General features: G+C 48.1%; 1 protein-coding gene across 1 annotated transcript in view; it reads right to left on the bottom strand.

Moving 5' to 3' along the window:
- LOC147881552 (lon protease homolog, mitochondrial-like) overlaps positions 1-23,498 on the bottom strand; it is a 134,161-nt gene that overhangs the window by 43,336 nt on the left and 67,327 nt on the right. Inside the window, exons 8-9 of the mRNA XM_087402221.1 lie at positions 17,477-17,542; positions 17,237-17,323 (exon numbers count right to left, since the gene is read on the bottom strand). Coding sequence (XP_087258347.1) covers positions 17,237-17,323; positions 17,477-17,542 — 153 coding nt within the window. The remainder of the gene's footprint in view (positions 1-17,236; positions 17,324-17,476; positions 17,543-23,498) is intronic.

Raw genomic sequence — 23,498 nt, 5'->3', positions numbered from 1 at the left:
CCTCGCCCCCCGCCCCCCCTCCCCCTCACCCGCCGGCCACCTCGCTGCGCCCCTCCCCTCGCCTCGCCTCGCTCTCGCCCCCCCCCCTCGCTGTTCTCTCTCGCCCGCCGCTCCGCTCCATTCCGCCCCCCTCACTGTTCTCCCGCCCCGCCCCGCAGCGCCGCTCCATCTCCCCTCACCCCCGCCGCCCCCTCCCTTCGCCTCTACTCCCCCCTTCTCCCCCGCTCCTTCTCACCTCACCCTCGCCGCCCCCTCCTTACGCCTCCACCCCCCCCCTTCCCCTCGTCTCAGCCACCCTCTCACCCCCCCTCCGCTCTCATCCACTCCGCCCCACCTCGCTTCACCCCTCCCCCCCCCTCGCTTCGCCTCACCCCCTCCCTCCCCCGCTCTTCACCCGCCGTCCCCTCTCACCTCACCCGCCCCCCCCGCCTCCATTCCGCTCTCCCCGCCCCCCGCTTTACCTCTCCGCCCCCGCCACCCCCCCCCCGCCCTCCCGCGCCCCCCTGTTTTCCCCGCACCCCGATCCCTTCACCCCGCCCTCCGCTCCAACCCCCCCGCCCCCTCACCCCGCCTCGCCCGCCTCACCCCCAGGCTCCACCTCCCGCTTCGTCCCCCCTTTTTGGGGTGGCAGCCTGTTCATACTCCCCATCGGAAGCTTGCAGTTAGTCTTGGTGGTATGGCGGCCCCCTGCCCGGATCCGGAGGCCCAGTCGGACCCTCCCTCTCCAGATGCCTACCGTGTTATCCTGACAGAGCGACAGTCATCTCGTGTTCAGGAGGTTGCCATTGACTTTGCGCGTACCTCTGTTTACGGTAGAGTCATTGGTCACTCCCCCTCCAGGTTAGCCATCAGGGACTGGCTCCAGTCCACTCTCCTGCTAGAGGATGGCCATATTGAGGAGGTGGCCCTTATGGGAAGGGGCATCTTCTGGCTCAAACTCTCCACTGAGAAAGCTGCGAGCAACCTGATTGCCAGTTCCCCCACCTCGGTGGATGGGAAGATTATCATGATAGTCCCGTGGTACCGTGGATTCAGCGCAGCGGAGTTCGATGCTCGGTTCCGCATACCTCGACACCCAGTGACACTTGTTTTTCCAGGGCTTGCTGCAGAGTTGCGCCCGATTGTCAGGGACTTGGGCTCCCATTTTGGTTGGGTTATGCACGACACCTTTGCCGACGCGGTGACCACGGCAGGAGCCCCCCGAGTCCGAGTGGCGGTGGCGGATCCTGCGACTCTCCCTGCTGTGATCGAGATTGTGACAGGTGCCGGCAGTATCACCCAGAGCATGATAGTCACCGGACAGCCAGGCCAGTGCCTGCGGTGCCACGGCTTTGGGCACTTGGCGGCTGCTTGTCCACGTTTCGCCAGCTCGTCTCGACCTCCCCCGCCCCCGACTCCTCCGCCCCCACCCCCACCCCCTGGACAGCCACGTCAGGAGGAGCCGAGACAGCAGGAGTCGGGTCCAGAGGTAGTGGGCGGTTGGACCGAGGTTAAAAGGAAAAGGGGAAAGAACAAGAAGACTTCGGATAAAGGCAAGGAGGCAGAGGTTACCCTTCCTGCAGCAGCACCCCAGAGACCTGTCAGGCAGCCGCCCCAGGGGTCTGGGAGAGCTTCTTCTTCGACGGCAGCCCGCCCTCCACAGCCTCAGCTCCCCCTCTCTCCCGTTCCCCCGCCCCTTTCCTCCCCGCCCCAGCCCCCTCCCCAGTCTCCCCCCCCCCCCCCCCCCGTCGCCCGACCCGCAGTTTCAGCCCCCGCCTCCTCTTCCTCAGTCTTCTCTTCCTCCCTCTCAGCCCCAGCTCCAGCTGCACCCCCATCCCCCCCCCCCCCTGGTCCCCCTCGCCTCTCCCTCAGAGTTAGCTGCACCACCGGCTTCCCAGCCGTGTGCAGCCCCTGCTCCACCTCCTCCACCTCCTCCGCCAGTCGCCTCCGTGGAGTCAGAGCTGCCTATCCCTCAGCCTCCTCCCCCTCCCCCCTCGCTGGCAGGACACCCGGAGTCTACACCACCAGTGGAGCAGGCTTCCCTTCCCGCTAGCCCCTCAGTGGTAGACTCAGTTGGGTCTCAGCTCCATGAGAGAGAGCTTCCGCGAGACTTCTACAGATCTGGCCCCTGGGACTACCTGGATGTGGCCGACCTTGGGACCTTCCCGGCTTGTCTCGACATCAGTATTTTCCTGCTCCGCAAAGGGGCGGATGGGAGGATTGGTGCCTTGGCTCCCAGGGATGGCCCTAGCTTCGCTTTCACGTTCCTCAGTGATGGCACCGAGACCTGGACAGACGACTCAGTTTGGGAGGCTCTCAGAGAGCAGACGCACGCCCAGGTGTGTTCCTGGATAGGCCCGTCCGGTGGGCAGCTCCTCGAGACTCAGTGGTCCGAGGGCGACGTGCGCTTGCGGTGGCGTTGCGCCGCCAAACGCTTCCGACTGATAGTGATCCTCCGACCTCCCCTGTCATGGCCTCTCCCCCAGGATGTCAGAGCTTGGTCCCAGCAGAAACTCCGAACCTTCTACGGGATGACCTCTTCAGAGATCTCGAGCTGGCTCGAGAAAGCATTTGCTCATGGCACCAAAGGCCTCTCGCCTTTGCTGAAGGTGTTGAAGAACGGGCAGGACGACCCCGTCTCCCCCTCCAAACCTTCTCATAAGCGGCAGCGCCTCCATTCCGATACGTCTGGTTCTTCTTCGACTTCGACCGCGAGCAGACAGTTGTTCGCAGCCCCCCTTCCCTCTCCATGAGCTTACACCTCGTATCCTGGAATGTGAACGGGTTTCACTCCTCTGGCACCCGTGGTCCCAGGAAGCTCATTTTGCGGCAGGAACTTCAGCCTGCAGTGATTGGTCGTTTGGATGTACTTCTGCTCCAGGAGCACAAGCTTTCTGTGGCTCATTCCCGTAGCTGCGGGAAGATTCTCCCTGGACGGTCCTACACTTATTGGGAGCCCTCGATCGGCGCTCAGGGGAGGAGTGGGGGTGTCTGTACTTCCGTGTGCGAGCAGTTAGCCCAGGGAGTTTTTGGTCACGGCACGTTGATTCCTGGCCGAGCCCTTTGGGTAGGCCTGGACTTGGAGGGATCCAAAATAGGCATCCTCAACATTTATGCCCCCACAGACCTCCGTTGCAGAGCCACCTTCTGGAGGACACTTACAGGGATTCTTCCAGACATGGATTCCTGGATTGTTGGAGAAGACTTCAACAACCTGGAGACCCTGGAGGACCAGCAGGGCAGAGGCCCGGAGTTCACAGGTATGGCCCAGGCAGAGCAGTCAGCTTGGGACTCTTTCATCTTCGAGACGGGAGGGAGGGACAGTTGGAGAGACCCGTCCTTCCGGCGTTGGCACGGGAGCCTGGACTTCTCTTGGGGCTTCCGCAGGGAAGGAGGCAGACTCCTGGAGAGGCTTGATAGATTTTATGTCAGTGACTGGGCCATCAGCAGAGGCGGTCAGGCGGGTATAGTTCCAGGGACGACACTCTCCGATCATGTGCCTGTGCTCCTTTCCTTAGATTCGGCAGCCCAGACCCTCCCCTCCCGATCATGCAGGATTCCCGACTCCATCTTCTCGAGGGTGGACGTGCGCAGCAGCATATGCAGTCTTTGGGACAGAGATTGGGGGGAGGGCGTGGATCTGGTAGACTCAGTCGCACAGGCTCTGCAGGAGTCTAGCCAGATCTGCCAGCTCGCAGCTTTACAGGTTCGACAGGATTGGTGGGGCAGAGAGAGAGCTCTTCGGAGGGACCTCGCCTCCATTCAGCGACTCCAGCAGGCTTCCCCGGGTTCGGAGGAGCTGCGGATCCAGGCCCTTCGAGCCAGAGCCCTCTTGGAGGAGACATTCCAGCGTCGGTCCGAGTTTTCCTTTCACGCCTCTCGCTCCTTTTGGGCCCGAAAGGGTGACCGGATGTGCAGGGAGTTCTTTAGGACGCATGGCCAGAGAGCTGCAGGTGATCAGCTTCGGAGTCTCAGGACAGCGGAGGGTCACATCGTTACGGATCTAGGGGAGGTCCTGGGGTTGGCCACGGACTTTTACAGGACCCTCTTCCAGCAGGAGCCGCTTGCCCCTCGTGCCAGTCGTGCACGTGAGGAGGTGTGGAGGCACATTCCATCCCTGGTCCAGCCTAGCATGCAGGCGACGTTGTTGGCGCCTTTTACCTCGGATGAGATGTTGGAGGCCTTGATGGCTATTGATGGTCAGAAGTGCCCAGGTGAGGATGGGCTATCCCGAGCTTTCTTCACCTCCTTCTGGGACCAGATCCATCAGCCTCTCCTTGCAGCTCTGCAGGGGATTTTCAGCAGCGGTCGGATGCCAGAGAGCCTCTCCTCGGGACTGATTTGCCTCATCCCGAAGGGAGGAGATAGACAGGAGATTCGCCAGTGGCGTCCGATCACTCTCCTTACCTCTGCCTACAAAATCCTCGCCAAGATGATCAGTGCCAGAGTTCGGCCTCTACTTTCAGACCTCGTCCATGACACTCAGACAGGCTTTGTCCAGGATCGCAGTATCCTGGATAACGTCTTCACCTTTTCAGAGGCGGCGGAGTGGGCTCAGCACAGCGGATCACACCTTGCCATTCTACTTCTCGATTTCGAGAAGGCCTACGATCGCGTGGATTGGTCCTTTTTGGAGGGGACTCTGGAGCGGCTAGGTTTCCCGGCAGGTTGGATTCAGGGTATCTCAGCTTTGTACAGGACAGCGTCTAGCAGAGTCATCATTGGAGGCAGGTTGGGCGAGCGCTTTAGCTTGGAGAGATCAGTACGTCAGGGCTGCCCCCTGGCTCCTTACTTGTTTCTCTTCTTCGCCGAGGCCATGACTTACTACCTTCGGGCGAGGTCCACAGGGCTCAGGGGTATTCGCCTTCCACTCCGGGAGGACACGGAGCTCTTGGACTCGGAGTACGCAGATGATACAGCCCTTTATGTCCAGGACGACGAGCGGATGCTAGAGAGGGTGCGGATGGCCCTGGAGGTTTTCTGCTCGGCCGCTGGGGCGAAAATCAATTGGAACAAATCCGTTGGTTTTCTCACAGACCCTGGGGCGTGTTCTCAGTGGGGGCGATTTTTGGGCTTCAGATGGATTCCACGTGGACAGACAGCTAGATACCTTGGCTTCCAGGTTGGCCTAGACATCACACCAGCTCAGCAGTTTCTCCCGGTGCTAGATTCCATCCGACGGAAGCTGGCTTTCTGGAGCACTGCTAAGCTCTCTCTTGCAGGTCGTGCCTTGGTAGTCAACCAGGTCCTCCTAGCCACGGCTTGGTATGTGGCTTCCTGCTGGTGCTTCTCGAGATCCAGCGTGGCACAGCTCAGGAGGTTGGTTCGGAACTTCCTTTGGTCTGGGGAGGATGGTCATAGAGATATCAGAGCCAGGGTTGCGTGGCAGACAGTCATTCTTCCGCAGGCTGAGGGTGGCCTGGGGGTCATTGATCCAGAGCTTCAGAGTCAGGCCTTGTTAGGCAAGCTTGTCATTCGCGGTTTGACCCCAGGGGGGCAGACGTGGAAGATGCTACTTCAGCAGGGAGTCGGCTCTTGTGTCCCGCGCCGAGGTGGAGATTGGCTACCGTCCTTCAGGTGGATCTTCACCTCCGCCCCGCTCACTCAGCCCCGTTCCCCTCTAGTTCGTAGCCTCCTCATGGTCTGGAGGCGGCTCCGTCTCAGTCTCATTCAGTCCCCTGCCAGCTGTCAGGAGGAGATCGATCGCCAGCCGCTTATCTGGAACAGTCAGGTCAGAGATGCCGAGGGCCTTCAGTTGGGGGAGAGATCACATATCAGGTGGGACGGTTGGATGAGGGGCCCAGCCCGATCCCTGCGTGTTTGGAGGGATACGTACAGACATCTAGAGATGACAGATCTTGCAGACGCAGCTGGAGGTGCACGTGGAGCTCAGGCGAGACGCATGGAGATCGACGGAGCGATCCCAGCGGCTTGGTTGGCCCCACCTGAGCCCCAGATCATCATGCCTGGTGACACCCGATGGCTGGGACAGTTCACCCCCCGTGGCATTCCACTGGTGGTCGCAGGACGTTTGGATGACTCTTCTATTTCCTTCTTCGCGGTTTCTGGGGAGGGACGACTCAGGACAGAGGGTGCGCTCATCGACCCCCTACTCCCGTGGCAGAGGGTTCGGGTCGTAGGCCTCTTGGGGAAGGTCTGGCATACCGACCCTAGCATCGAGCAGGACCAGGTGCAGCTCTGGCGTCTTTGGCTTTGGGAGGGGCGGGCCTTGGCAGAGCTTGATTGGGATCCAGGAGAGTGGTGGTGGCCAGAGATTGTGACAGGTCAGGGGCCGACCTCTTTCTTCGCCTACAGTACGACTTTGGGCAGGCGAGTTCTCGGGAGGATGCAGAGCCGCCCCCCCACCCAGCGACCCAGCTGGTACGCACAGGGTCTTTCCAGGTTCTTTTTACAGGCATTCTGGAAGGCCTTGTGGGAGAGTTGGCGGCCACGGAAGATCTCATACTTCCTGTGGCTTCTTGCCCACAAAGGTCTTCCAGTGGGGAGCTGGCTGAGGCAGATAGGCCAGGACGGATGTTGCCAGATTTGCCATGCGGATGAGGAGACACCAAAGCACTGCCTGTGGAGCTGCACTCGCGCCCAGGAAGTGTGGAGGTGGACTTTTGGGATTCTTACTCGCGCAGCACCAGAGCTAGGATTGATCACTTGGGGCGCGTTCTGTTGGTGCAGCACCGCACCTGGTCTTCATCACTTTTTTGAGGCATGTCAGCAGGACCCCACTTTCCTTGTCACACAGGGCACGTGGGGACCGCTCGAGGGTATCCCACAGCACCTAGCAGAGGCTGACACAGGAGTCCGGGAGAGGCAGCCAGTATGGGAGATTATTAGCAGCATTACAGGGTGGCACATCTGGACCTCGCGCTGCGCGCAGATCCTCGGTGGCACCTCCTTATCGACTGCCCAGATCATGGCGGAGATTTGGAGTGAGATTATCCATACCCTCAGAGGCCAGTGGGACCAGATTCAAGGAGACTCCCGGGCCGGTCAGGAGAAGCGGAGACGCTTCCTCCGGACTTGGGACACACAGGGCCTCTTCTTCGAGCAGACTACGCAGGGCCTTCGGTGGCACTACTCACCACCCCGATGGCTGTTCGTTCATACTCGTTTTCTCCCTCCGTGAGAGGATGGTTTTCTATTTTGCTACCTTTTAGGGCTGTGTCCGATTTGTGACCGCAGCCGTCAGCTATAAGCTGACCCCTTGTATCTTGTTCTCAAAGTAATATAATTAGCACTGTTTTTTCGGAAAAAAAAAAAAAAAATCTTGCATATCTTGCAAGAAATCAGCAGCTGCCTTTGCTTTAACCTCTCCAAGCTAACCACAATAGGGGATCAGTATAAGCTGTAAGCATAAAGAGGCTGAAACTTGTGGCTGAATGCTTATTGCTATTCTAAGAGAACTCTATGAGTGGATGATACCTTTCCCACTCAAATTATCTTTTGGGAACATATACTGTCAGAATATCCTCAATCGTCTGATTAGTTCGCTCAATCTGATCATACTCATGGTTGTTTTGAATTTTTGAAACATCGATCCCTATCATTGACTTATCCCTTCGAACAACTATTCCGCAAATACATGACCCAACTCTGAACCTATTAACATTTGACCAGGTACAAATAGATCATGCTAATTTAGTGAGTCTATCAATACCACCCAAATTGCATCATGTGCTTTTCTGGTCTGTGGTGAACAAGCCACAAAGTCCCTAGCAATACATTCCCATTTACCATCGGAAATCTCCAAAAGGCATCAACATTTTTATAGCCTTATGGTACTTTGCCTAATTTAGTTAGCACTGTTGACATTCAAGGACTTAATCCTCTGCATCAATTTTCATTTTGGCCAACAAAAGTATCTTGTAACAGAATCTGAAGTCCTATGTGTACAGCATGACTTTAAATAATAATTGGCACCAAATGTCATCATTCTCTGGTACAACAACTGAAATATTGTTGGGTTATCTTTCCGTTCACTTCACCCATTTGATTTACTGGTATAACCAACATTAGGTGATCTGTTAGCTTTGGACCTCTCGCCAAATCTTACCGAAGTGCCTATTCATTTGTCAATGCCCACTAGGGGAAAGATGGAAATCAAATGAGATGAGTTGAGCTTATTGTTAACAGATTTCTCTTTTTCCTTAATCTACAGTTCCTGACTGTGTATTGAACCTGCGCACTAACTCATCACGATCACGGGCGATGGCAATTGTTTATACCTCCCAGCCAATTCTCAAGGACTGCATACGTATTTTTTTCACCCACATAACTACGTTATTTCCCTCATACTTATCCTTGAGACCCACATCTCCCTAGATAGTTCCTGGCCACATGTTTACATTTTAGGCCCTTACTTAGATGCATCCTTTTTCACCCCTCTCTTGGAGTTCCTTTAAAACCAATTGCCCCTTAGCAATTTTCACATTTAGATGCACCTAGGCCCAAGCCCTATTAGAACTACCTAGTCAATGCCATTACGCCCTCACCTAGGACCTTGGCAGTTACTTCTCTTGACCATTTAATTACGCACATTAATTATTACAAAAGTTGGTCATCTTAGAGAAAATGCCCACCGATCTATCCGAGGTCATGCTATCTCGGCTAGAGCATAACATTCCTTCCCTCTTCAAGCATCAGCGTCCTCGATGATGAAATCAACCTGACATCTCTCTCTGACACTATGGATCTAGGTAATCCATGCAGACGAAATATATGTCTAATAAACAAATCCGCTACTTGCGGGGCACTAACAGACTCTCTAGTCGGAATGAAGTGAGCCATCTTGGTTAGACGATCAACCACCACAAGGATAGAATTATACCCTCCTTGCGTTGCAGGTAGTCCTACAATAAAATCCATGGAAATGCTCTCCCACTTACTTAGTGGTATTTCCAAGGGCTGTAAAAGTCCGGGTGGCTTCACCCGCTCGGCCTTACTTACTTGACACGAGAAACACTGTGTCACATATTCATGAATATGCTTTTTCATCTTTGGCCAAAAGAAATCTCGCTTCACGAGATCATATGTCTTCTCGACTCCTGGATGTCCCGCACACGGGCTATCATGGCATTGTCGAATGACTCTCTGCCTGAGATCATTCTGACCAGGTACTACAACCTTGCCATTTCTAACTAGCATACCATCCCTTATGGTATATCTTGCATAAGTTTGGCCTTTTCTGGATGCCAGGTCATCCTTTTCATTTTCCTCGGGTTTTAACACATGAGCCTTAGGCCATAAGCTCTGGACAAACTCGTCCACCTTCTGAGTTTCTCTGATCTCGGTCATTAGAGCACTCTCTAATACCGTGAAACTCAAGTTGTGCATAATGCGAGACAACGCATCAGCTACCTTATTGTCTTTTCCTCTTCGGTACCGAATCGTTAGATTAAACTCCTGCATGAGCTCTGCCCACCTAGCCTGGCGGCCCCTCAAGTCAGGTTGTTTACAAAAATGTTTCAGAGTATCATGATCTACATCCACATAAAACTCTGAACCATACAGATAATGCCTCCATGTTTTCAAAGCATGGATAACCGCATACAACTCCAATTCATGAGTTGGCCAATTCCTTTGAGAGGGAGAAAGCTTCTTGCTTTCAAAGGCTACTGGCCTTCCCTCTTGAAGGAGGACTGCTCCTACCGCAATGCCGCTTGCATCGGTTTCTAGGAACAACGGTTTCTGGGGATCAACTATTTTTAACACCGGTCCTGAGACCACTGCTTGTTTTATGGTGTTAAAACTTTCCTGTTGATTCTGTCCCCAAATAAAAGGTACTTTATCCGAGGTCAGATCAGTCAATGGCAATACTATTTCGGAATATCCTTTGATATGCCTTCTATAAAACTGGACAAATCCCAAGAATGATCGCAACGCGGTCAGACTCTGAGGGATTGGCCAAGTTAGTATCGCAGCCACTTTCTTCGGATCCATTTCTACCCCCTGTGGAGTAATTATGAACCCTAAGTACTCAAGCCTAACCATACACAGTATAGTTTTCTTTTTATTCACGTAAAGACTGGCTTTCCTCAAAGTACTGAACACTATCCTTAAGTGTTCACAATGCTCAGTAACACTCTTACTGAATATCAAGATATCGTCAATAAAATGTACTACGAACTTTCCGATATACGGACGTAGTAAATCGTTCATAAGCATGACGAAGGTCGCTGGAGCATTGGTAAGTCCGAAAGGCATTACCAAAAACTCATAATGACCAAACCTGCTTCTAAAAGCGGTTTTATGCACATCCTCGGCTCTAATCCCGATCTGATGATAGCCGCACTTAAGATCTATCTTGCTGAAAATCACGGCTCCATGTAATGCATCTAGCAAATCATCAATCCGAGCCATCGGATACCTGTGCTTAACAGTGATATTATTCAATGCTCTGTAATCTATACAGAGGCGAAACGTATCATCCTTTTTCCTCTTTAATATCACTGGTGAAGCAAAAGGTGAGAAACTTGGTTGAATCTGCCCCAACTTGAGGTATTCTTCCAGTTGCCTACGCACCTCCGCTTCTTCAGTAAAACTCATTCTATAGGGAGGTCTATTTACAGGTTCTGCCCCCCGGGATCAGTTCAATCTTATGCTGAACTTTCCGCTCTGGAGGTAACCCATAAGGTAGTTCATCCCTAAAACATTCAGAGAACTCCTCTGTTATAAGATTAGCCAGCTTGGCCATCTCACCACTTTGCGCAACATCAGTGCTAGTCGAAGAATCATCCACCGACTCTACCGATGCTGTGCAAAGGTATAAAAACTCTACTTGAGCTTTTCTGATTTCCATCACGGAAACCAACGGTCCCTGAGGTATCTCTTTTTCACCTCGCAAGACATAAAGCACATCATTCATCTTGAATTGATATACGTGCTTTTTCCAATCAATGGCTGGATTCTTCCTAGAATGCCATGCCATTCCCAGGGCTATATCTGCATGAGCAAGCTTGGTCATTTCAAAATCAAGCTTCTCAGCATAGTCCTGAATCCGAAGCTCCAACTGGGTAACCCTTTGGTCCCATACTTCAGTTGAACTTCCGTTTGCCATCCTGACTGTGTACGCATAGTTAGATGGACTTGTCTTTAATTTCAGCCTCTTCACGAGCTTGGAGTTAATCACATTGTGAGTTGACGCTGAGTCAAACAACACAATGACATCATGACTGGCCACTTGCCCTTTCATTTTGATCAACTCCGTATCGTTGAAGGCTGTATACCCCGTTGCTGCAGGCTTAGATAGGATGTTATCAGGTGCACTCGTCACTAACTTAGCAACAGATACACATAACAAACAAGGTACTAACCTCTGAGAAGGTCCCGCCAGTTGCATCTGCATATGTTCCGTACTGGGACTCTCCTGCATTTCTACGTCGCATTCAGATATTATCATATTAGCCGTGCGACGATCTTTGTTCAGTGGACAATCCTTCCACTGATGTCGCTGAAGGCAGCCGAAGCACAATCCTTCTTTCCTAGCTTTCTCTTTTTGTTCAGGGGTCAACGAGGACTTTGACCAAGCCCGGGCTGCCATTGGAGTTATTTTCCTTTTCACCCCAACGGTCGTACTTGTTTTTACTGGTCCCTCAACCGGCTTCACCTGCTTGGTTTGGCCACTTGGCTGCGAGACACTTGTCTTTGAAACCCATTTCCTCTGAAATCCCCCTTTTCTCGGGTGCTCATACTGAGTCCCTGCCTGCACAAATCCACCAGACCTGCCTCTGGCATCCTCATAGTTCAGGGCTACTGCTATAGATTCATCTAGTGTAGTCACATATTTAGCCCGAACTTCCATTTTTATTTTGTCGTTCAGTCCATAGATATAGTCTTTTAACTGAACCGACATAGGGAGAGGGTCTGTTATTTTCATAACACATTCTCTGAATTTGTCAGTGTACTCTGCCACTGACAAGCTCCTCTGACGAAGATTTCTATAAGCATCCCAAGCTCGGGATTCTTCATCAGGTGGGAGAAAGTGTTTCTTGAATTCAGCTTTGAACCCTTCCCAGGTGGTTGGAGCAACTTGATCCTTCTGTTGCTTTATCCACCATCTGTCCGCTGCCTCAATAAACAGGTGTGTGGCCTCGCGGATTTTCTTTAGATCGGATCTAATCTCACAAATGGCGAAGGCTTCTTCCCACTTGTGCAACCAAACCTCGATCACATCAGAGCTGCGCTCGGTCATCCGACCAGCGTACTTCTCCGGTCTATAATTAGCAATATTAGGTACTTTGACCCTTGCGCGCTCTAAGGAATGTACACTGGGCTCTGGCTCTGCTGGAGCTTTGCCCTTATCAATCCTAGACGGTCTAGCCGACAAGGCTTGCACCATCTCCCTGATCTCATTTTGACCAGCATTCACCTGAAGCTGCTGGTTCATAATCTGCTGTAAAGCATCCTCTAATATTGAAATCCTACCAATCAATGTAGGTGCTGCGTGATGTGACATCTGTTGTGTAGATTGAGCTCTAGACTCACTAGGATTCACCCTTGAACTCTGCCCTTCTGGTTCCATTTTGTTGAAAGGGAAAAAAAAAATTTTTAATTTTTTATTTATTTATTTATTTTCTTTCTTTCTTTTTTCGCGGAAACTCCAAAAGTACGGCACTTCAAATCCCTTTCTGTACCAGACGACTACTGCAGACTGAAAACTCGAAATATATGTAATAAAGGAAAGAGACGCCCCCTGGATATCCTCGAAGTTCGCAAATAACTCCGCCTTGTTAGATACACGAGGTGCAATCTTCACCAACTCTCTTGACGCATTTCCATTACCAGGTGTCTTTTCTATTGATATATCTCTTTTTTTTTTTTTCAGATTTCTGCCGCTTCTGTTTCGGTATGGAAGTTCTTATCGTCACTTGCGTGGAGATAACGACGAGCAGGGTTACGAAATTGCTCCCTCAATCGTTCCTAAACAGCTCCTTCACGTACCACCTTCACAACCCACGGTGGTATCAAACTCCGTCGCTCGCGATGCGTCAAACGATCTTCGAACCTAGAATTCGACGAGCGGCTGCGACAGTCCTTCCGTTCAGCATGAATATATAATCTCCCGCTCAGCGCAGCGTCACAACGTCACCACGCTCCACACCTTCCCTTTCGTAAAGCTGATCCTGGGACCTGTGCGCTCTGATCGACAACACTCTCTGCCTTACGTTAATCTGCATCTCCTACTCGTCGATCTCTATCGTGCTGCGCGTCGACTCTCCCTTGCTGCCCGTCGACTCTCCCTTGCTGCGCTCTGATACCAAGTGTTAACAGATTTCTCTTTTTCCTTAATCTACAGTTCCTGACTGTGTATTGAACCTGCGCACTAACTCATCACGATCACGGGCGATGGCAATTGTTTATACCTCCCAGCCAATTCTCAAGGACTGCATACGTATTTTTTTCACCCACATAACTACGTTATTTCCCTCATACTTATCCTTGAGACCCACATCTCCCTAGATAGTTCCTGGCCACATGTTTACATTTTAGGCCCTTACTTAGATGCATCCTTTTTCACCCCTCTCTTGGAGTTCCTTTAAAACCAATTGCCCCTTAGCAATTTTCACATTTAGATGCACCTAGGCCCAAGCCCTATTAGAACTACCTAGTCAATGCCATTACGCCCTCACCTAGGACCTTGGCAGTTACTTCTCTTGACCATTTAATTACGCACATTAATTATTACAAAAGTTGGTCATCTTAGAGAAAATGCCCACCGATCTATCCGAGGTCATGCTATCTCGGCTAGAGCATAACACTTATGCAGGAGTTTGACTTCAAAATTCATTACCTAATAGGGTTGTTGATGCCCTTAGTAGAAATTCGAAAGTAAATGAGATTTGCTTCACCCATTTGATTTACTGGTATAACCAACATTAGGCGATCTACTAGCTTTGACCTCTCGCCAAATCTTACCGAAGTGCCTATTCATTCGTCAATGCCCACTAGGGGAAAGATGGAAATCGAATGACATTTCCTTTAATGAAATCTCATTTACTTTCGAATTTCTACTAAGGGCATCAACAACCCTATTAGGTAATGAATTTTGAAGTCAAACTCCTGCATAAGCTCGACTCATCTCATTTGAGTTTCATCCAAGAATTTTCTTACTCCGAAATGCTACAGGTATTCCATCCGAAAACAATGCTTTTCCAATGGCATAATTACTTGCATCTATTTCTACCACAAATGGTTTACTCCCTTTCTTGCTTAACCTTGGCATTATCTTTAATGAACTTATGAAAAAAACCAATGAATCTAAAAAATCTCTTCATGCGTCAAACAGTGACAGGAGTTGGCCATTCAGGAACTCGAATTTTCTCTTCATCAATTCGACACTACCTGAGGAGAGGTGAGCTGTCACAAACAAAGAAGGTTGCATTCCATTTTGATTTCTTAGGATAAAACTTTCCTTGTCTTAGAATATCCAAGTCAAGTCTCAGATGTCATTGATGGTCTTCCAATGATTGTAGTATGCCATCCAAGAATGCAACTACAAACTTTCCAAGATATGGATGGAATAAATCATTCATCATTTGTTGAAAAGTTGCTGGGCCATTTGTGAGACCAAATGGCATTACTAGAACTTAAAAATGGAAATATCACCTTTGAAAGCTAGTCTTCGGTACATCCTTTGGTTTAATCCTTATCTGATGATATCTTGAACGTAGATCAATTTTGGTGAACTACCATGTGAATGATCTATTAAATGGGTGCTCAGACTATGGTGAAGATAGATCAAATCTTTCTTGCCAATTTTCACATAACTACTGGCAATGTCTTTTTAGATGCCCGGTCATCATTACTTTGGTTTTCACTACATTAACCTGCATGTTTTCGTATTTGCAGAAATTATATAAGGCATCCAACTGTGCCTGCATATTCCTCTTATCTTTTGTTATCCAATCTTCCAACTTGTCTACGAGACCAAGGAGTGGAGGCAATCCCTAATTTACCCATATATTGCTACTTATGATAACCTTTTCTTTGGAATTGGATCCATCTATAAGTGGCTGTGCTACCCTAGCACAGCCAATACGTTCTCGTATAGTTTGTACGTGGCTTCTTTGAGTTCCAGGGGAGTGAAGCTTTTCTAGTCTCTCCCATTGTTTTTTACATGGTCTTGTGTCAAATGCTTTCTTGAAGTCTACAAAACAGCAATAAATAGCCCCTTTCCTGTTCTTTGCTCCCTCAATTGCTGCTCTTATGGATACTAGATAATCTACCGTCGAGTGCTTGGGATGAAAACCTGCCTATGAAGGTGACATGACCCCTTGTTCCTCCACCCAGCTGCTGATTTTTTTTGTTCAAGAATGATTCCATATAGTTTGGCCATCACCTGGTCACCATGATGGTTCTATAGTTTTTTCCTACCTTGCTATCCGCTCCATTGTGGATTGACACAATCCTATAGTTGCCTAAGCCTCCTTCTAGGGCCTTATTCATGATTATGGAAGCATCCTCTTTGTCTTTGTCCCACCCCATTTAAGCATCGCAGCCACCAAGCCTTGGGAGTCTGGATCCTGGAGTCTGGATCCTTTCCCATTTGCTAGCTCTTTTTGGCCCACTCTCCACTTCTTCTTCCGTTATGACATTGTGCGCTTCTATGGACTATCCTCAAAGGATATGTACGAAATCAACAGAGATGTCAAAATCTTGACCTAAAGATCAACATAAAGATGGAGGAAGGGGATTTTAGATAGGGACCAACTTTTAGTAGTTGGTCAGAAGATAGAATCACCTAGCATGGCCTGGCTTATGACTCGCATGTTTCCTCTAAGCCCCCCTTTTCATCACGACTATTGTGAGAAAGCACACAAAGCCTGTAAGCCGTTGAGGTGTCAAGTGCCAACACTTCTGCAGAAGGGGGGTTATGAGAAGAAGTACGAAGGATCCAAAGGTAGGCCTTCCTTGCGAAAGGGAAAGGCAAGGGCAAGCCCGCCAAAAGGCAAGTCCTAGGATAGCAAGAATTCTAAAGGGGATAAATGAAGACTTTTAGCCATGTTAATAAGCTCTATCAACCAAACTCACCACTTTGTGGGGATTGCAAATAAAACCTTTGAAGACAAAAAAATTTTGACATAAAAATCGTGAGCTTTTGTTGGAATTTACGCAAGGTGTCTCAGCGAGAGAGTTTATAAAAGTCTTCGAAAAATCAAAGGGTCTATGAGACAAAAAGAAGTTCGTACAATGAGCTGAATGGGTACATAAAATGTATGAGCCCATGGGGAGGATGGAAACTGTGGTATGGCATCACAGTGATGATCCTCTGGAGGTTGTCAAGCCCAAGGGAGAGCCAGGCGGTGTGTATGCTACGGTCGCATAAAACCTGTGATAGAGTGCTAGCGACGTTAGTATGTGTGGTCCACTGTGGTCTCCTAGCTGTGGCCCTGTGTTAGACAAGTGCCACAAACACCCCCATTGGTATGTTAGACAAGTGCCACTGTCAGCCCCATCGGTCGTGCCTCCTATCTGGTGAACATGGAGAGAAGGTCCCCAAGCTTGATCTGTGCATCAACCAACTAGCGAGTCTATCGTGTCTATTGCTCTGGACCTCAACGAGGCCGTCTCCCTAGGCTTGCCGGTCCGTGCTGTTTGGCCGAAAAACTCAATGATCATGCTCTGAATGGAGTCCGACTGTACATCCTCATCCCGCTATGTGTCCTGAGCAAATGCTCTCTATGTCGAGCGGCCTCATGGATGAAAGACAGTAGGCATCTCTGTGATCTGGGTAAAACAAGAAAAAGCAATCCCTAAAGAGACAATGGTAACGACCTCGAATCTCATAGTACATATGGCATCTAAAAGCGAATTGCTCCTCCAACTCGATCTCCTGCCAATCACATAGAGTACATTTGCCGCCCTCTCTAGGTATGCCCTCTGGACACATACGAGATCAAGAATGATACCCAAGACAGTTGCTCAACATAAAGATGTAGGAAGGAAATTTTAGTTAGGGACCAGCTTTCAGCACTTATTCAGAAGATGGAATCACCTCGCATGGCTAGGCTCATGCTTGGCATGTTTGTATAATAACTTGCTTAGAATGCTCTATCAAAGGAAATTGATTAACATCTTGATGATCTCTACGCAGCTTTAACAATGAACAATTTCAAAAGAGTCATTTGCCTAAAGAAAAAAAGGTGCACAAATTGCTCAAGTAAAAAGCAATGCACAAATACATAGCTCAAAATGAATCCTAGAAACTTCACCACTACCATGAGTCGACTTGTTACAAAAATACCTTCTTGATGGCTTTTAGTTGCTCCATTAGAAGAAACCGCCGTTGCTCCCCACTTATCTTCTCCTCGATAGCTTTTGCAATGGATGCCTGAGTTTGGAACAACATGGCAATAATCACTCTTACTCACATCTTTATAAATACACAAAAAAAATTCATGTAGTGCGCAAGTCACTGAAAATAAATACTAGCTAACCAAAACTTCCAAAATTACAAACTTATAGCAACAAGCTTCTCTTGCACCTGTAGCTTGTAGATGTCCAAATCTTTCTTCAAAAGAGTCAACGCCATATTCAAACGTTTCAGAACCTAATGCCAAAAATGAAGGGGTAAGCATAAAGCGAATTATTGCACTCAATAATATGGCTGCAAACAAAGAAAGGGTTTCATGGACAAAGGACCAAAAACTTCAAGGATAACTATTAAATTAAGAAAACACAACGTACAACCTTCAAGGATAGCCAATAAGTTAAGAAAACACAACTTACAACCTTCTTTTAACAAATTACTTGGAACATAGTTTTTTCAAGTCATAAAAGACATAAAATAGCTTGTAAAGTAAACCTTCTAAAAGCTCCTTGAACATGGTAAGATCGAAATTCTATTACTTCTTTAATGACTCCTTTAACTCATGTTGTGATACACGAAGAAACTTTGTAGCACCTTCACTATTGTTCACTTGAAAACCCAAATTTCTAAAAGACTGCGCATACTTATTTGAACAAAAAAACTCGTAAGATAACAAACCCATTCAAAGCAGTGTGTACCAAGTCCTTTCTTGCTCTCCCACCTAATGTACTTCACCTTATTTGTCATGTTCATGTTGAGTTTTACTTCCCCCATACTGTTTGAGATAAAACCATATGAGACTTGCTCATCGACTCATTTTTATACTTTGATTTTATTGTAGCTTGTCTATGTTTTGGGCCTATAAAAATGTTCAGCTTGCCATGTATAGAGACATGTCAAGGCTGCAAGATATAAAATTAAGGGAGTCTGTTAGAGATTAATGCTCAATTTCTTAGACTTCAAATTACATTTTTGGAAGAACAAGTGGTCCCTTTTCAACTCTTAGATCAATAAAGCTCAACTAGGGTAGCTTATCAATGTATTCGTACAATTAATTGCCAATAAACTTAGTCTGAAGACCTCCATCCAAACACTTCAAGGGGCCACTGTGCTAAGGATACAAAGGAAGGATCGTAACAGTATCAAGGCATAGTCTGGGGATTCAATAGAATTCAACACTCAGCTCCATTTGGCCACCACACTCACTCCCGGCCACAATTCAATTCAAGATGGGTGGCTTTTCTATAAGAACACACTTTGTATGCTTAAAGACATGATGCTCACAACTCCCTTGCGGGTGGCCAATTGAAACATCAACAGTACCTTGGAGAAGTTGAAACGTTTCTTTTATTGGCCCAAAATGCGGAAGGATGTTTATAGCTATGTTCAGAGCTATCAAATCTGGAAAAAGGTAAAAGTTTCACACAAAAAGGCAGCTAGATTACTTCTACCATTGCTTATTCCAAAGGTCCTTTCCAAGACATAGCCATGGATTTTGTGGGATCCCTTCCGGCATCCGCAAGCACACGCAATAGTTAGTGCTTAAACATTATTAATCGTTTTTAGTAAATTTTGCATGCTTGTACCTTGTAAACAGAAAGCCAGTGCAAAGGACATAGCATCCGGCATTGGTATGACATTGAAGGGAAAATGGAAATGGAAATGGAAACGTTCAAGATTTCTGGGAGGGCTGAAACGGGGAAACGCCACGCCAGCAAGGGGGTTTAGAAAAGGGCTGAAAGAGAGGGTTGAAGGAGAGGGCTATAGGAGTGGAGGCTGAGGTTTGAAGGAGGGCTGAAGAGGAGTGGATGATGGAGGACTGAAGCAGCCTACAGGAGTGAAAGGACTTCAAAGGAGTCAATGGGGCTCAAGGAGGGCTGGAAAACCCTCAGGATAGGCTGAAGGAGCAAAGGGAGTGCAAGGCTGAAAGTGGAGGCAAAAAAATAGTAGAAAGAATGGGTGAGGTCGTTGTCTGAAACGTCACATTTCAGACGTCTGAAACGTGTTTCAGCCGGGCTGAATCGTTTCAGGCAACCGTTTGAAACATTTCAGACCTGAAAAGGTGTTTCAGGCCTAGGACTTCTCTGAAACGGCGTTTCAGGACAGGCTGGGCCCTGAAATGCATTTCAGAGTAACTACGATTCAAAGTTTACCTCTCAATTTTGATGGGCCCTGCTCTATAATTTCAGCGCCAAATTACAGTTATCCAGCGCATTTCATCCGTAGCCAGATGGATAGACAAAGACATACAATCAGTTGGCGTTTGACGTGCTCAAGGCGTATTATCATGATACTCGGTCCAAGCCACTTTCGCACCGTAGAGCGGTTCGCAATCAACGCAAGACTCCTCTGGAGCAAATCGCAGTACCCGGGGCAGGATGCTTGGAGCTGGAAGTTCCGTACACTCCTTGGAAAACATGTTGAAGCTGTGGAAATCAAATCGCCAATGAGATAGAGTGTTGGAAGAGAAGAATAAGGGGAAAAAACACAGCACTAGGGCCCAGAAATAAGGGTTGGACCCCTAGAAGGTCTTTGTTGCAACAGGAATAAGTGTTTTGTACAACTGGGTCTCACAAGAGCATGGACTGAGTACAATCTCCGTGTTCTACAGCTCTGAGGCTCTTCTTTTATAGACTTAGCCTCCAACCCGAAAGCAAGAGATTTCTAATAAGTTGGGGCTAGCTTTTAGCTTCTTCCTAAGCCTAAATTAGGCATCTAGCTTTTAGCTTTTTCCTAAGCCTAAATTAGGCATACTTTGCTTAAAAAACTGAGCTTTTCCTAAAATCAGCTTTAGGGGGCTTTTCTTGGAAATTGGGCTGGAATTCTTGCTGATTTGGCCTTGTGGGATCCTCCATAAAGTAGGCTCCCACATCTTGGTGCTTTTTGCCTAGTAGAACCTACTTTTTGCACTTTTCCCTTAATTCTAGGACCTTTTTGCACTCCTCTTGGTCCTACACATTGCCACAAACAAAAAACAACACTTTAACCCGTTGAGGGTTAGACTAATGCATGCATTCTAGTTCTTGGTCCCTTGCGGGCGTCCCCAGAGTTCTCTTTTGACCTATGCAAGGAAAAAGTAAAAACAATCAAACTTATTCTTGGTTAACCAACTTCACCATTCTTGGATCGAAGTCAATTCTAATAAAGATAACTCTTTATTTTCTTAGGAGAAGTCCCAAATGGTGACATCCCCTCGGCTTCTAAACAGTTGTCCTCAACGGAAAAGCTTCTTGATACAACTCTAGACCTTGAAAATACTCTATTAAGAATTCCTCATCTACCCACTTGCCATCAAGTGCCGAATAATTCTTAAACTTGACAAAGTATCTACGGATAACCTTGCCTCTGGGTCCTTTCTTCTCTATACGATATACAATTTGTTTTGGCTGGAGAATCTCCTCCATCTCTTCCACCTCAGGTTGCTCTTCTTGAACTGGTTCAATCGATTCTGGTCCTTGATACATCTTTAGAAGACTTACATGAAAAGCTTTGTAAATCTTCCAAGTCTCGAACAACTCTAGTTGAAAAGCGACTTCATTTATGGACTCGCTAACTTTGAATGGTCCATAATACTTGGGAGACAACTTTGGGTATACTTTCTCTTTTCCTTTATCTTTCTGAGCCATGCTTTTCCAAACTTTAGTAACACCCAGTCCCCTTATTGGAGATTCATCTCCCTCCAGTACTTGTCTGCTGCCTACTTTTACTTTTGTTGAGATCTTTCAATTGCTACCTGAACTTGAGAGAAAGGTGTATCTAAGTCTCGGATATACTGTTCGGCTCCAAATATCTCGTCCATTGTTCTGAGAATAGGTGGCAGAATAAATAACTTCAAATGGGACTTTTCCTGTGGAGCTATGAACAGTGTTATCGTATGCAAATTCCACGAGAGAAAGACACTTTCCCATTCGACCTTCTGCTTGGATGCATAACACTTGAGAAGATCCAATACCATAGAATTGGCATTCTCACCTTGTCCGTCTAACTGAGGATTAAAAGTCAAATTTCCTCCCCATATTATCAAATAATGCTCTCCAGGATAAACTAGTCATCCTAGGGTCTCGATCACTAACAATTGACTTAGGCATCCCATGGTGCTTGAAGATCTATGCGAAAAACAATCTGGCCATGTGGTCTGCCTTAATAGGTTTTCTTACTAGAATGAAATGGGCATGCCTGTTGAACCTATCAATGATGGTCCATATCCCATCATTTTTGTATCTCAATCTAGGAAGATCAAAGATGAAATCCATCGCAATACTTTCCCATGGTCCCTGTGGTATGGGCAACGGCGTGAGAAGTGTTGGGGTCTTGTGCCTATCATACTTTACCTTTTGGCACATAAGACATTCAGTTACAAACTTGTGAATGTCTTTACGCGTCCCTAGCCAAAGGAAATATCTCACAATGGCATGTGTAGTAGACAAAACAAGCACTGGCACTATTTGTCAAGTGAAGACTTACAATCTTTAACTTGGACTTCTCGCGATAGTGCCATGTTTTGAAGGCTATATCAAACGAATGAACTGCAAAGCATTTTCAGTGGTCCATACTTTCCATTAAAAGTAGTGAACTTGACCGATTTACCACCTTCCTTGAAGTCTCTGCTTCGAGATCTGGATCTCCCTCTTCTGCACTTATGATGAGAGCGTCCTCGGGATACTGAAGAAGATGAGTAAGAGAAAGATGATGATGAAGAAGAAGAAGAGGAAGAACTAGAAGAAGATGGGCTTGAATTGGGAGATCTCCTTCCATGCTTTCGGCTTCGTCTCCTATGAGCCTTCAAGCTCCTCCCTCTTTTCTTGAAGTATGACGCTTCTAGTGCGATGCAGGACTCCGGGATCACTTCCTTGAAGTTCCTTGAAGTATGTGAATGTCAAATTTGAATGCTTATACAAGGGTTTTGATGGAGAATTAAGAGAAAGTTTTTTATCTCCCTTTTCTTTTGGCGACGTTGAAACTTCCTTGGTCATCATCTCCTTGAATAGATAGGCTTCGCTTCAGAGACTGAAACTCCTTGATCTTTTCTTTCACAACTCCTTCGCTAAGGTCGTCTTCAGATCCCTTAGAATGCTTCTTACTAGATCGTCTAGAGGCTGAACTGGGCCTTTCGGTAGTTGAACTCCCGTGCTCCGAAACCATGATGTGGGAGATGGAAAATTGAACCCACCGAATCAGCTTGATTGGGCCTAAAGCAATCATCTGCAAAGTCCCTACTCAAGGAGGTAAACGCTTACGGGAGAAGACGAGAGCCGGCCCGATGCGTGATGAAGTATGGGTGGGTGTGGCTCTTGGTTGTAGGGTTCAACCACTAGTCGGGGGTAAGGGGAAATTTTAGAAACAATCTAGCGATTTTTGTTATCCCCCACAGTTCGCATGCGTGCGTCTGCAAGCCCGCTGAGTGCCCTACGCCTAGCGGATGTCACCGAGGTCACCGAGGTGAAACAACATAGCGATTTCTATTATCCCCCACGGTTCGCATGCGTGCGTCTGCAAGCCCACTGAGTGCCTGGCACCTAACAGATGTCACCGAGGTCTCTTGACTGACGGATATGCGCCCAATGGACCCGATATGCGTCTGACGCGGACGGATGTCTTGATCGAGATAGCCCGATATGCGCCTGACAGATGTCTTTGCCCAAATCTTTGGACAGTTGCTATCAAGGAAAGTAGCAAAACCACGCTCTGATACCAATGAAACCCAAATCGCAAGTCACTTTCACACCGTCGAACAGTTCGCAATCAACGTGGGACTCCTCTCGAGCAAATCATGGTACTTGAGGCAGGATGCCTGGCACTAGAAGTTCAGTACACTCCTCGGGAAACATGCTGAAGTTGTGGAAATTAAATCGCCAATAAGATAGAGTGCTGGGAGAGAAGAGTAAGGAGAAAAAAACAGCACTAGGGTCCAGAAATAAGGGCTGGACCCCCCCAAAGGTCTTTATTGCAATAGAATAAGTGCTTTGTACAACTGGCTCTCACAAGACCATGGACTGAGTACAATCTCTGTGTTCTACAGCTCTGAGGCTCTTCTTTTATAGACTTAGCCTCCAATCCGAAAGCAAGAGATTTCTAATAAGCTAGGGCTACCTTTTAGCTTTTTCCTAAGCCTAAAATAGGCATACTTTTCTTTAGAAAGCTGAGCTTTCCCTAAAATCAGCTTTAGGGGACTTTTCTTGGAAATTGCACTGGAATT

The sequence above is a fragment of the Dipteris shenzhenensis genome, chromosome 31 (genome assembly GCF_047967505.1).
Source record: "Dipteris shenzhenensis isolate YYH24624 ecotype China chromosome 31, Dip_SZ_1.0, whole genome shotgun sequence".
Lineage (NCBI taxonomy): Eukaryota > Viridiplantae > Streptophyta > Polypodiopsida > Gleicheniales > Dipteridaceae > Dipteris > Dipteris shenzhenensis.
The sequence above is the reverse complement of the archived record's forward strand: the minus strand, read 5'-3'. Positions and strand labels throughout refer to the sequence as shown.